At 35.4% G+C, this 15,372-nt stretch overlaps 1 protein-coding gene across 1 annotated transcript in view; it reads right to left on the reverse strand.

Moving 5' to 3' along the window:
* wwc1 (WW and C2 domain containing 1) overlaps positions 1-15,372 on the reverse strand; it is a 63,754-nt gene that overhangs the window by 35,886 nt on the left and 12,496 nt on the right. The window contains exons 2-7 of the mRNA XM_039774742.1: positions 12,099-12,208; positions 10,005-10,208; positions 9,826-9,902; positions 9,067-9,146; positions 6,530-6,659; positions 399-542 (exon numbers count right to left, since the gene is read on the reverse strand). Coding sequence (XP_039630676.1) covers positions 399-542; positions 6,530-6,659; positions 9,067-9,146; positions 9,826-9,902; positions 10,005-10,208; positions 12,099-12,208 — 745 coding nt within the window. The remainder of the gene's footprint in view (positions 1-398; positions 543-6,529; positions 6,660-9,066; positions 9,147-9,825; positions 9,903-10,004; positions 10,209-12,098; positions 12,209-15,372) is intronic.

A 15,372-nucleotide genomic window follows, 5' to 3' on the forward strand; every position in this document is an offset into this window, starting at 1 on the left:
CAAGTGTCAAAATATATCGTTTTAACTGCACGTCTTTTAAGTATAATATATCAAACATAAGTAAGGCTGACATAACACAAGGTTCTTAAATATTAGGAGCTGAATACAAAGACGAATGGTTACTTATCTGAGCCACAGACCAGCCCTGTTTTCAAGTACTTTCTATGCGGACTCAAAATTACAGAATGGGTGGCTAGCTGGCTGCCCTTGACACACCAAATTTCTGTGGCACTCCTCAGCCAGTCACCTGCAGTTCCTCTTGTAATAAGGAATTGAAATTCAGAGAATAGGTCACCATCAGGGTAAACCTATTCTGTTCTATTATATTTCCCCATTTGTGATCAATTCAAAGTTTTATAAATTAATTTTGCCTTGAATTGGTTTGATGAGTTACTTACATCTGGCAAACTAGTTTGAGATCCAGCATCTGAAAAAAGCCGGGGTAAGGATCGATTTGAATCATTGAGGGAAGAACTGCTTGGCCAAAGGTCCAATTGATACCTTGAATCAACTCTGAATTCATCCTTTAGCCTAGCCAAGGTCTACAAACAAAATAAAGAAAATTCAGAAAACAATAAGAAAAGAAAATAATTTGATTACACTGGCAATTTCAAAAACAAAAGAAAAAATTAAAACAACTGATTAATTATTGAACTGTAACTTCATAGTTTAACTCCAATGATGACTGCAACGATTTTTTTTCAGGTATTCCTGTTTACCTGGAAGCTATAAATGTTACATTTATGTTAAATGAGGTGTATTCATACAGTCATTATATTACAGTTTTATTTAGACTAAAAATATCAATATTCAAGAAAGGTCATACTGGGTATTGTCAAAATATTACCTATTATAAAGATACTTAACAAAACAGCACATTGAATAGTACTAAGCATTTACATTATCAGTGGTGTTTCTGCATTAAAGGATAGGCAGGGCACTGCCCCCATCCCCAAGCAGGGAGTAAACTTGCCTCACAATTTCCAATGTATTGTTAAACCATTTACAAAAAACTGAAATTAGTTGTCATAATCAAGGTTTCCACATTTTCCCTAACACAATTGATGCAAATTCTTATATGAAAAAAAAACATTTTCTGCGTGTTTGGTGCCTCTAGGTTATTTCCAGCTTGGGTTGGCCCTTCCACCATGCAGTGCCTTAGGCATACATTTGAAGGCTGATCTTTTCGGTTCCACCTTAGGGTTTAAAGGCTACAGCCCTTTAAAGTAACTTACTGATAAGACTATTTGTGACACAATTTAAATGGGGTATAAACTTGCAAATCCCGCTGTTTTACATTTACATTTATTTGCTTGGCAGATGTCATTTTCCAAAGCAACTTACAAAAGAGGTAAATATAATCAAGGAACATTAGGCTAGGGCCTGTTTGTTCTGCAAGTGTAGTAGGACAGGTAACAAATGTTGATTGCCACAAGTAAAAGGATGCAGTAACTAATACATTTACAATCGGAGATTAACAATCAACAAAGCAATTAAACTTAATGTAACAACAAATCAACCAACAATGTGAAAGTATTTTGAAACATGTAATTGTTTATTTTGGAGTACTTTTCATTATTATGAATCACGTCAATTTCATGCAATATGACTTAACACTTTGAACAAAATTTGTGTTTCTGCTTTAGGTGTTGGGTATGCTGAAATATTTTAATTCTGCACTGTAAAATAAAATACGTTTCTGATACATTTTTGTTTTGTGTGATTTTCATGTGCCATTATTTTGTTGACATTTTATTGCTGGTAACCTAATACATTAAACAATGCAGTGTCTCTACCTCACTCAATCACACAAGATTTACCAGATGCCACCTCCTTTCCTGACAACCCTATCACAGTGCCATTGCTACCACTACAAAATAACCTGGCTCTTTCCATGTTTCTCCAATCATTTTTTCTCTTCTGTATCTACTACCTGAAAATTCATACCATTATCACTACCTACCACCACTCAATTGGGGTCATGAGGCAACACAATCAGCATTCCCTTCCCCAATTCCATGAGTCGTTCAGGATCCATGACAAGACTTGCTGCCAGCCATGTACCCAGGCCAATGGTTTTAAGTAGGGCAAGGTGCCTCGTAAGTGTTGCTGTTTTTTTTTTTTCCCCCTCTTTCTCTCACTCACACACACCCTCCCCTAGGGTTTCCTTTATGTTCAGCTTCGCAGGTTGGCTCCACCCCTTCTAAGAATCCACACAGAATTTTCATGCCACAAACCCCATTGATTACTGTGATATATTTTTAATAATGCGTTTTTCAGAATCTAGCCAGATATTTTCATGGGTTCTGTTGTGAGAACGTCTTTTAATAACTCTGTTGCATCATGAACTCATAAGCTCAGAAGGTTGTTCTGTATTAAATAAACAATCATTGTTTTAAAAGACACAATTGTGTTCCACCTTTCCTTAAAAGGGTGCCATAATGCTACCAATAACTCAAAGGCACTTTATACTGATTTTTGAGACAGATAAGCTGCCTTTGACCCTTATGTCTCAGTAACAAGAATATAATCCATTTTTCATTTTTATTTCATTCTTTGTTACCTTAAGCAAATGTTCTCTGATTTATAGCAGGTCCACAGCAAAAGAGCTGGTCCATTTTAAATAAATAATTACGTGGCAGGCTCGATCTCTGTGGGTGTGCATGCTCACACAGCTGCGGGAGGTTAGTGGGGTGGTTGAGGCACAGTACACCTGCATGTGAAGGTGTGGTCTGGCTTAATTGTTTCATTGGCTTTCCACGGTTAGCAACTGAGGTGCTGCACTCACGGAGGGAGCCAGCAAAAGAACAAGGGAGAAGGAAAAAAAAAAAGAGGCGCAAGATTTGAAAGAAAAGAACCGAGGTTAAAAGACGGGAGCAACTGGGCAAGGGAGAGAAAGAGAAGGCAGACAGCAAGGAGGAAGTCCCTCACTCAGGGGACTTCCACTACAGCTCAGCGATCTGGGAGCTGGCCTGACTGACACACTGCTCACCTAGATCAACTCCGCGTAAGAAAAGAAGAAAGGTTTTGGGGGCTACAAGGGAGTTGGAAGGCGCAATGAGGTGTTCTGTGGCAGGAGCCATGGACTGCAGTGGGAGTCAGAGGCTCCACATAATACGCAGGTGGGGCCACAGATGGCAGCGAAGGTCCAAGCCTAGGAGCAGAGCAGAAGTTTGGCAGAACTAATGAAACGATGGCCGTCTCCTTGGCTGCAAGGAGGGTTAAGCTAAGGAGATGTTGGTTTTTAACAGTTTGCACCAGAAACAGGGATTTTAAATAGAAGATTTCTGCACAGTGTTCTAGCCTCATTTTAATTTTTTTTATTTTATTTTAACCTCTGCACTATTATTTTATGGATTAATTTATTTATTATTGAAAGTTTGGCATTGCATTTTTGGACATATTGTTTTGTTAGATTTTAATAAAAACACTGTTACTTTATGCACGTATCCCTTGCTGTGGCATGTATGTATTCATTTGTTAGGCACATCCCTTGGGTACGCTATTGGCAGTGACGTGTTCAAGAAGCTCCCTCATGAGGTGCAACCGGTAGCATGGGACTGACTCACACCTTCTCACATATAATTTACATGTTATCAGTTGAATGCAAAAGATGCTCTTGAATATTCATATCTATAAAAGCTTTGTCCAAAAAACAAAAAAAAAAATTGTTAGCGTTTCTGTGATTATAAAGTAAGCAATACACATCTTGCTTGGAGTGTCTTTGTTAAATAAATTTCTTATATAACTGCTGGAGAGTCCTGAGAACCTTTGAATTCTGCTGACACAGTGAACTTGGGATCAAGAGGAATTTGGGGTAAATGTTTTTGTTTCCCTGTCAGCTATTATACTGAATGGAGGACACAGAAAGAGAATATACACACCAAAATCTATTTCCTTCGCTTGTTATTGTGGATAATTAAACATGCAGTTTTCAGGGAATTACAAAGTTATTGTCCATTCAAATGAATGTAAATCAATTAAACAGATTATATGGGTAGATCGGAGAAGGCAACGTCTGTCCTGGGGGGCCACAGTGGCTGCAGGTTTTTGTTCCAACGCAGTTTCTTGATGAAAAGTCCATTATTGCCGATGAAGCACTTATTGCTCAAGTAATATCTTTCTGCTTCATTTTAGTGGTCTCGCTTGTTAAAGTCCCCACCCCTTATTTGCTTATTTCAGTCTTAAACAACTGCATTCAGTGTTTTAAAGGCTCTTTATTAGCAATAAGATACAAATAACAAAGGAGCCAGCAGTTCTCCATCTAACCTGTTTTTACATTTACACCTCTGTGTGTTCATCATGCACTATTTGGTTTAATAACACACTTAAACGTGAAAGACTGAAAATGATCAATTTTAGGCTTCAGATCTTTTTGGATGATTTCATTGGAAAGGAAAGAAATCTATGATATAAAAACATAAAATTGCAGACTAATATGACATAAAATTAAATAACATCTGAGATTGGATATAATTGGTTTCTAATTAAGAAACTGAGTTTGAACAAAAACCTGCAGCCATCCCTCCATGACTAACACTGCCTACCCCTGGGGTAGATCATTCTATTTGCATAAGCTACGCATGAAAATAAACATAAGCATTGGTTAAAATATCCAAACTAATACAGGCCAGCATAAACCCTAGTAATTTTTGCCCTCGCCAATAGCTGTCAGTACCCAGTTTGATATTGATGTCTACTAGGGTGGAAAATATGAAAAGCTATTTCAAAAGCATTAGGGGCTATAAAACAAACCAAAACGTCAGAGCTGAATGAGTCAAATGAAGGAACATAGAGACAATACTATATGTAATACTGATTGCTAAAAACAATGCACTGCCACATTTTACAAGTATACTGTATATCCAGTTTTCTGCGTTATAATCACAAAGCTTGAGCGAGACTGACATTTAGTAAATTCAGAGAAAAAAAAAAAACCTCTCTGACTTCTTTATTTATTTATCTGGTTTAGTACAATGCAATATACTGTACCCTGCCGTTCTTTCTTAAACTCTGTGAAGGGCCTTGAGCATGGGAAAGGTGCTATATAAATAAAATGTATTATTATTTCTTGTTTCTGTACCACCTGTGTAGCTGGCTAGTATAAAAAGAATTAAAAGAGGTGGATTACTGAAAGACAGCATGAGTTTCCCATTTTTGTGCATGATGCTGCATGCATGTACTCTCCTTTTAGCTCACAAACTCCAGCAGCAATGACGACTGTGTAACAGCTTGCAACAAGGTGCTGACTTTGTCTATTTTGTTAAAACACTTAATCTCAACCTGCTTTCAAAAAGGCATTTGATTCATTGTAATGAGCAGAGAATTTGAAGCGGTCTGCAGCTCAGTGTTGATTTATTTCCAGTTGCCCTTTGGTCTTATTTCTGCTTATGAAGGAGAATTAAAACAATTGAAAGTAGAATTGCTGCCATGGGAGAGGTTTACTCAAACAGATTAATGATTTGCACAATGCAGAATACTCTAATTCTTAGAAACCATGTGCCCTTAGTGGGCTATATTATAGCGCAGTGTCAGGAGGCTGTGTGACTTGTGCAAGCGTATCAATAAGAAAAGCCTGCTTTGATAATGAAGAGTGTGAAAGCAACAAAATAAACTCAAAGATGCAATGTTATGGAAATTATTTTTGCTGTGGCCCTTTTACCTTGCCATTTGAAAATGAAAAATCTAGCTCCAAACATGATGAGATCTAACATCAGGAAAGTGAACACCTCTACCTTGTATTCGACAAAGCAGGCTCAAAGGAAAATGCGCTCAATCACTATCACACCCGGATGTGTTTTCCAAATGATTGGCCTTGTCAACCTGCAACCACAAACTGGACTAAACAGGCAAGAAACTGAAGGATAAAAATTTTGTGTTCACAGTTTGCTTTTTAAGAAATGCACAAAGTTATCAAAATGTTATAATCGTTGTGTAAAATGCTAAACTTTACTATTGTTTCTCCTGGAGAATCATTTTATAAGTAACGCTAATTTCCGCTTTTTGTTTAATGGGATTACAAGAATGCTACAAGTAGCAGCTTTCAAATACCTGAGTGGCAACTTTCTCTTGTGCAAAGAGAGGGTCACACCAGATACTGAAAGCAAAGGTTCACATACTTTTGCCACTCACAAATATGTAATATTCAATCATTTTCCTTAATAAATAAATAACCAAGTATAATATTTTTTTCTCATTTGTTTAACTGGTTTCTCTTTATCTACTTTTAGGACTTGAGTGAAAATCTGATGATGTTTTAGGTCATATTTATGCAGAAATATAGAAAATTCTAAAGGGTTCACAAACTTCCAAGCACAACTGTAAACTTTATTATTATAAAATTACAGTATATGTTCATCATTGTCTACATTTAAGTATGTTTACAAGCTATAATTATAATTATAATTATAAATACCTCAGATTTGAGTAATGACATCTGTTAAAAGTTTTACATTTCACAAAAAAGACAAAATCTGCATCATTTTTGTTATCATAATATAGATTAAACAGGCTGACTATTTTTGTTTACCTGCATAAGTTCATACTTTTCCTTTTCTCCAGAATTAATGGCCTTTTTGATTCTTCTTACTTCACTAACAATAGCTTGTGCTTCATCCAATTTAAAGCCACACTGAGTAATGGACATCTTCTGGTCAACTCTGTTTAAATAAAAGAGCATCTCTCATACAATTCTACAGGCAAAGGCCAAAACAAAAACACATAGAAATGTATTTTTAATAATATTCAGAAAAAAAAAACAGGAACACATAAATAATGCATTAAACTGAGCAAAAGGGCCATTTACATTGCCAGCACTACAAAAAAATGTAATTTGTCTGTGATAAACAATTTTCATACAAATTTCATAATACAACAAATAATTGGCAAAACATTTACTCTAAAATTATGAGTATGGTAGTTTTTCTGATGTTTTTGTGTGTCTGACATACTACTACTCTGTTCTAAAGGCCACAGCTAACTTCACAACAACAACAGATATACTGTACAGTAAAAGTGTGAGGCTCACAATGAAAGATACACTGGATTTATCTAACCCATTCAGATAAATGTCTAACAAATTTTAAATGTACAAATATATTCTGAGTAAAGAAATAAATGACACACTGCCTGTTACTGTTGCATATACAATGTCAAACAAAGTATGCAGGTATCTATTCAAGGACTGTTTTAAAATAAAATTCGCCTGTTGTCACAATTGCCAGATATAAAAACCAACAAGATATCAGAGTCTCTGTTATTATACACTAGCAGGAGTCCCGTTGCCCGGGAATCTATAACCGGTGAAGTTCCGAAATGAAAGAAACAGAATTATTGTAATTGGTAATATAAGTGCTCATTCCAGAGCCATTGGATACACTATACACTTTTTTGTTTTGCCTTGTGGTGAGAAAATGAACAAATTCTGAGGATTGGCCACTCTAGAAAATGCCATGTACAGTTGTCTGTGTGAAAAGCATGGATTTTCGAAATTGATGCCTGCAACTTGTAGTGACTGCCCTTGAGCCTTATTAATTGACATAGCAAAAGCCAAACAAACAGGAAATTGGAGCAGTTTGAAATCAAAGGGTAAATCATTTGGAATCAGCGGTATCCTTGGTAGGAAAACATCTTTAAGTTTAGCGCAAAGTGTCATGATAGTTGCTTCAATAATATTAGAGAGTCTTGACACAAAGGCGAGTGGTATTACATAGTAAGGAGCGTCTGCGTTGAACCGTGCTGTTATCTAATGGACGTTGGTGATGGTAACTACAGAGAGAAGTGACACACAACTGCTGCTGCATCTGTGGAAAACGGCAAGGGAAGGATGCTGTCTTTTTAAGGCGAGTCTCTGTTCAAACGTGTACCCGGTGTTGCCCGGGAATCAATAACCGGTGAATTTCCCAAATGAAAGAAACAGAACATAGAAATAGAAGAAACAGTTTTCTGACTGACATTTTATTTTAAGTTCCTCCACTCTGTATTCTGTGTCATTTCAGACGCCCTTGAAATAGACTTTCTTGTGGCATATGAAGTGGACCTTCCAATTTTACGTCTTTTTCGGTGGCATGGGTACATTAGCAAAAAGCGGGAGAATTATAATGTGTTACATGGTATTACGTGCAGAATAAGCACCACAGTGAGACAAATTTACGTTATTTACAATACGCCAGAAAGCGAACAAATAGCACCAGTCAGTCTCTAGATACACACATAGCTCTGATCTTTCTCTCAAAAACATGAAATGTTACTCCTTAACAATCTCTGGATGATAACATCTGCTGAACAAACAGGTATTGCTAGCTAAGCGGGGCAAGGTATACTCCAACATGTGGCGAGAGGTAGACCGACCCGAACAGAGACTGGCACATGAGTGAGGAGGGCCCTGCCCCCCTCCCCTCAGCCATGCAAATAAAATCGATAGTGCAAGCAAACTATGATACTTAGTGCGATGACAGAAATCGCAAAATCAAGCAGAATGTTCAAGCAAATTATAGAATAAAACCAGATCTAAATTCATTAAGTGGTTTTCTCATGAAGGATGGACAGACATAGACACTGGATTTGGATGGATGGATATGGTTTAACTATGCCAAATTGCCTAACAGTTTTAATATTAGATTGTCAAGTCTCACTATGATAATAACACATTACAAATTGCAATATTTTAACATGGTGTTATGGAGCACTTGTGTCTTTGGTTTAAATCTTGCAGCTGGACATCACCTGTGAGGAGTGTGCATATTGACCCTTTGTTAGGATGGGGTTTTTCTCTGGGTACTCTATCCCTGGCAATTCCGAACTGTCCAAAAGTGAGTCAGAGTGTGAGAGTGGGTATATGTATGAGTGTACCCTGCCCAAAGTTGTTAACTGCAGTGCCCCCAGCGGAGTCATGATAGGTCTCTTTCCCTAAAATCAAGAATTGGATTAAAAATCAAGAATTGGATTAAGCAGGTATGAAGATGAATGTGTGTGCTAATATTTAAACATAAGATGCTATTTGCGGTTAGATGTTAATGTCAAAAGACATTTCTGGTCTCATATTTGTTACATGTTTAAATTACTTACTCTTTTAATGTTTCATAGCCTTGTTCTTTATACTGGAGCTCTTGTCTCATGTAAGCAAGTTCTTTCTTAAGCTTATCTACCTGGAAAAAGAAAATATAATTTTAATATGATGAACAGTTTGAATCTGATAGAAACTTCATTCATCCATTTTCTCAGACTTTCTCCTTAATACAAGACTCTGGGGAGACGTGAAGAACCAGTCCCAATCAGAAAGACACTCCACTGCAGAGCATATTCATAGACAAGCTGGACAGCTTTAAGTCACAGATTAACCTGTACATTTTTAAGTTGAAAGAAGAAACTGGAGCACCTTCAGAAAAATCTCAAAGAGACAAGCTAGTTTGGGAATAGAAACCAAATGTCCAGAGCTATAAGGCAACAGTGCGATCTACTACACCACTTGCCAATCCTGTATAAAAAGCAGCACAAACTTGCTTTAGGATAATTACATTAAACAGTTGCACAAATAAACCAGTGATGTCATTTTTGTTAAGTAATCAGCTATATGACAGTATGGATGCATCCGGTTATAAACTGTTAAATGTACTACTAGTTTTCTCTGACACAAAGTCATGAAAAAAAGGAGATTCAGACAGCACATAATTATCATCTTAAATGTATTTGCTTTAACACAGTCTTCCACAGATCACACAACTATTATTTTACATTTCTATACAGAGATATGAATGTTGATTCATACAGCATGACTGTCAACCCTTTATAATTATGTCCACTATATACTTATTCAAATGTACTTACTCTACTTTTTGCTGTTACAATTTCAGCTTTAAGAATATCAGAGTCATATTTGCTACTGGAGGATGAGCCGGAATTTACTATAAAAGAAAATAAACTATGTTACAGCAGCAGTATTTGTTAAATTATCCAACTGAAAACAACATTATAGGAGCATAGTTTTTGTTTGTTTTTAAACTTACAGCTTGTTTGAGAAGTAGATTTGTCTTTCCAAACATCATTTAAATTTGTGAATTCTTGCTGTGCAATCTTTAGTCGTTGCTCTTTGACTTGATAGATCTCTTTCTGTGCTTTTAGAGCATCAGCTGCAACACCCAAGTACTCCTTCAACATGCGCTCTTGTTCCCGCTGCCATTGTATTCGGGGATCTTCTATTTGTGTAGTTTCTAACATAACACACACAATTTATGTTAGCATATTTTGAAATGATACAGAAATTCTTACATGGAATCTGTTTTCCCCATCAAGAATCATTTTGATCAGAGCATACTTGTTGTACTCACCGAAAACTCAGATGTTATGAAATATAACCTCCAAACAACACATACAGGTGTGGAAAGATGCATGATGATATAACAGAAGAAAGAAGATATATAGAATAAATGAAGTTTTTTTTTTTAAATTGTAAAACTAAAGAAACAGGACAAAATGCAAGATAAACAGATCAGTGATGGTCTACAATACAATGAAAAAGACTAGATATCAGCAGATGAAAATACACACAATGATCAAAAGGAAAGTTGGAAAAATAGTAAATGGCAAGAAAATAGTTTTGGTGTTACATTATATTCAGCAGAATATGACTCTGAAACAATAAGATATTCTTCCGATAACCACTGACATATGAATAGTAAATGCAAAATATAATACATATAATAACATATATATACAAAATTATTTTTTATATACATACCTGCACATCTAAATGCATATACATATGCATTAAAATGCATTCTATTGCCTAACATATTACTAAGCTGACAGATAATTTTCTTATGAGTGATGATACGGGGGGGGTTTGTCAACCTTAAATCTATCTGCAAACGGCAACCTAATTACATGTTACAAAAATTGAAAAAACAAGTTGGCAGCATTAGGCTTGTGATAGACTGGTACTCCCCCACGGTTGGTTTCTACTTTGCTTCTGAGATAGGCTAAAGCCCTGTGCTGATGGATGGACGGCATTAAGCCAAAAGTATGTATGAAAAAAAAAAAAAAGTTTACTTAAAGTTATTGGTGGAATATTTTTTTCTAACAAGAAATAATATGAGAAAAACACTGTTATAAGATTTTTTAGATTTGTTTAATAGGTAGGAGTATTGAAATGGAAAAATATTTGGGCTGTAACATTTATAAATAACAAATGTAATGTTTAATGTGTATTGTAAACATAAAATGCAATTATCTAGAAAGCAATGATTCCTGTTTAATAGGAAAATGAGCACATTAAATTGGGAGTGTGGATGTCACAATTAGAGCACTGTACTTGTTTGTTATGACAAGCAACAGTAATAATATACTCTAAGAAACCGCTACACTTTTACAAAAACAAAATTAACAATAGACAAAACAAAGGAGAAAAAACTACACTGTGGTGCAAAACACTATTTAAACAAATTAAACACCGTGGATCTGTACAACCTGCTAGCCAAGGAATGGACAAAGCACCATGACAAGCTAACTCGGCTTACATACAATGCCATTACGAGAGAGACATCCTGTATTTCGAGTTCACTCTTCTGAACAAGGTAATAGTGAGGTGATATATGAGAAAGCCCAATCTATTCCAGACATTTTGATTTGTATTGATCAAAGATGAGACTTGTTTAATTCCAAAAATGTGTCTCTGATGTTAAAGTTGGTGAGCTGTACCAGTTAAAAAATTATAAAAATCTAATTTGTTAATGGAGTTCTAACATATAAGTCATCATTTATTATTTACAAAACTATTTTTTGTTAGTGTTTTAGTTATTCATTTGTCCTTTTTCAGTGCAGTTTTTTAAATATATTATAATTCAAAAGTAAAAATCAAAAGTAAAATTGATTTAGCTTAGGACTTAGGCAAAGGGACAACAACAAATGGGCAAAAAAAAAAAAAAAAACGTATTTTTTTATTCTACTTTGACCAACTTTTTGCTTTTTTGGTAAAATCCCATTTAAAAAAGGTACAACAGAGTGAACAGATTACAAAAAAATATGTTTTTCAATAACAAATGATATCAATAAAAGGCATATCATTTGGTCAGTACCTTTGGCTTGACAATAATTACACTTACTTGTGTTATGGTCTATGTAATATGCTCCGACCTGTGGATCATATGCCTCTTCCCAACCAACTGGAAGTTCATCTCCAATGCAGTCAGCAAACGTCAGAGGTTTAGTGTTTCTGAAAAGACAAAACACATTTTAAGAGCACACATTTTAAAAGGAGGTTATTCAGCCAAAGCAGTTTTAGGTGAAGGTGCCCGATTCAACAATATGAGTTGCCCATTTTAGTTAGGTTGATGATTATAATAAAGTCTGTATTACAACCCTTTAAAATTCATCGTAAATATTTTTCTTCTGCAGCCAGGGCATGAGCATCATAAAAAAAAAACTGGATTTTATCAGTAAGAGAGAACTAAAAACCTGCTATTTAATCTATTTGAGTAGCACAGCGTTAACAAGCATTTTGATAGATAAAAGGTGTAACAGTGTCCACTATCAATCAGAAGTGTTTTTTTATAATTAGTTAAAAAGTAGGTTTCATTTTGAAACGTATACAAAATTATAATCACTGAAACAGTATCTACCAAAATCTTCATAATGCAGAGCTATATCATGTTATGGATTTTTGGTTATACTGTCCAGTCCTGGAAGAAAAAAGAATTTCTGCGATTCTGTGAAATATCACTCATAAATACAATACTTTGTTTCAGTCTACTTAAATAATGTATTCGTCTACAATTACATACTTTGCCCATTTACAGTACATATATTGTATACATTTGTAAGATATGATGAATCAACAGACTCCTTTCAGTTAACCTCGTGTTGAACAAATATTAACTATCGCAATTCAAATGACGTGCTCTCTTGTCAAAAAAAAAAAATAATAGCATAATACAGTATGTTCAACCCATTTAGTGTAGTTTAGGCTGCAGGGGCCAGATCGCAAAATCAACCACAGACAGGGCACCAGTCCATTATAAGGCACCTTCATGCGTGTACACACCACCACACATTCAGGAGGCAATATGGAATCACCAATAAGCCTAACATGAACGTCTTGAGAGGTGTGAAGAAAACCAGGTTAGATAAATGGAAGTGGGCAGACACAGGAATAATGTGCAAAATTCAAACAAATATCTGAGCACAGGATTTGAAACCAGGACTTGTGAGGTGGCTGCACTACCCACTACGACTCTAATACTTAATCAACCATAATGTTTCAGTTTTCATATATTTAAACACAAATGCTGGAATAGGTTCCAAATTCAAGAGAAGGTACCTTTATAAATCTCAAATAAGACCCAAAGTTAGTGTTAACAAATGTACAGTACACTAAAATGTTTTTTGAATGGAAACAGCTTTTTATGAAAGATCCAAGCGAGGCTCTTCAAAACGCACATGAGAGTATTTAACAGGCAATCTATTCAAAATAAAATACACATTTCTCATTATACAATATCCTATGCACAAGACTGTTCAGTACCTGAAAACCAAATGAGCAATACTGAACATTGAACACAACTATATTTCAAATTAGGAACACAAATATATTGTATGTTCATTAAAAATTCATCCTTAATAAGTAAATAAAAGAATATACAATACATATGAATACTTTGCATGTGTTATAAAAGTACTCGTACCATAGCTGTTTTAGCACAATAAATCTTGCTTGATCTTAAATATTTTCTATACTATTTAAAAGAAATTAGGGCACAGTGCAAAGTTTAACCTGGAACATTACTGATATGAGACAGCAATGATTGCGGACCTTTAAGTGAGGGGGTGGCAATTAATAAATAATTACAGCAATAAATAATTGATGCAAAGAACATCTTTTTGCAACAAAAAAAGGAATATATACAGTGCACATTTGTAATTGAACTCAAATGAAAGTATACGCACAAAAAGGCAGTCATATACATTTTAAAGTTCATCACATTCACAAAAGGGCATACAGTTTTATAAATGTATCAAAGATTCTACCATGTTAAGTATAGTAAGTAGGTCATAAAACTATTACGTGCTATGCATTAGAAGTTTAATTATTTAAGAAAGTGAGTGAGAAAGCATTTTCTTTGGGGACGAGGTGGGGATTATTTATTGCCTAAAGCCAGCGATAGCCTTTTTTTACGAGTTTTAGATGGAGGGCATGTTACACTTAAGGACTACAGTTGCTAAAAACTCATAGTCCTAAAAACTCACCTCTCCTCAGCCATTACTGCTGTCACCTTGGGGCATCACAGCTTCTGACTAATTACTAGAGTTTTCACACCTATTCCACTGCGCAAGGAAAGGGTCATTTTAGCAGCCATTTGAACTAAGCAAACAGATATCATAGACAACTCTGTCACAGTGTGCCCTCTTAAGAAGTTTGCAGCAAATTCAGAAACCAACTCCGTTTTCTTCATTGGTTGCTGCAATACCTTTGACATCTGATTAGAGTGAGCACCTAGATTACTGGGCGGTCCGTGCTTGTTAGGAAAAATACTGAAGAGGTTAGAACTGCAGGCTCACAGGTCCAGAAGGCCAACAGATATGTGAAGTTTGCACATGTTATCTGTGTCATCTGGGGTTTTTCTACCATTACTCTGATTTTTCTTTTAAAATGTTCATGTTAGATTGTTTGGAGAAACCAGTCCAATTTGAGTGAGTGTACAATTAAGTGTGCCTTACGAAGGACTGGCAGGCCTTTAAACACTGACTCCTGCCTTGATTCCAATCCTATCCAGATAGGTTCCCACCATACTGAAGCTGGATTAGACTGCTTTTGGAAATGTAATGCTTGCTTATGCAGTATGTAAGTAAAATAAGTAAACAACACTTTATTCCCATAACACCATCAGATGCATGGAATTTGATTTGGTGAACCCCATGGCAGCAGCTTCAATACAAAGATATAACATTACAACCACAGAGAATCTGGAATAACAGCCCAAAAGTAAACCATCTATCCATCCATCATCCAACCCACTATATCCTAACACAGGGTCACGGGGGGTCTGCTGGAGCCAATCCCACACAAGTAAACCAATTTAACAAAAAAAAGATACTATTACTTTTTGTAAATGATATTTAAATTTTAAATTAAATAATTAAAAACAAATTTTTGCAGTAGCAGCAACTTCAAATTGATACATTTTAATTCATTTGCGTTTACATGCTCCATTTTTCAAATGCATTAATTTGAGTGAGTTTATTGTAAAGAACACATATACAACTATTTGTATTGTCAGTGTTGTCAGTGCTTCAACTCCAAAGTTACAAGATACAGAATTAAATAACCTATTCACTTTCTTTCATTCAGGCAATTCACCTGTCACAGTGCATGATGTTGTG

The sequence above is a fragment of the Polypterus senegalus genome, chromosome 13 (assembly GCF_016835505.1).
Source record: "Polypterus senegalus isolate Bchr_013 chromosome 13, ASM1683550v1, whole genome shotgun sequence".
NCBI lineage: Eukaryota > Metazoa > Chordata > Cladistia > Polypteriformes > Polypteridae > Polypterus > Polypterus senegalus.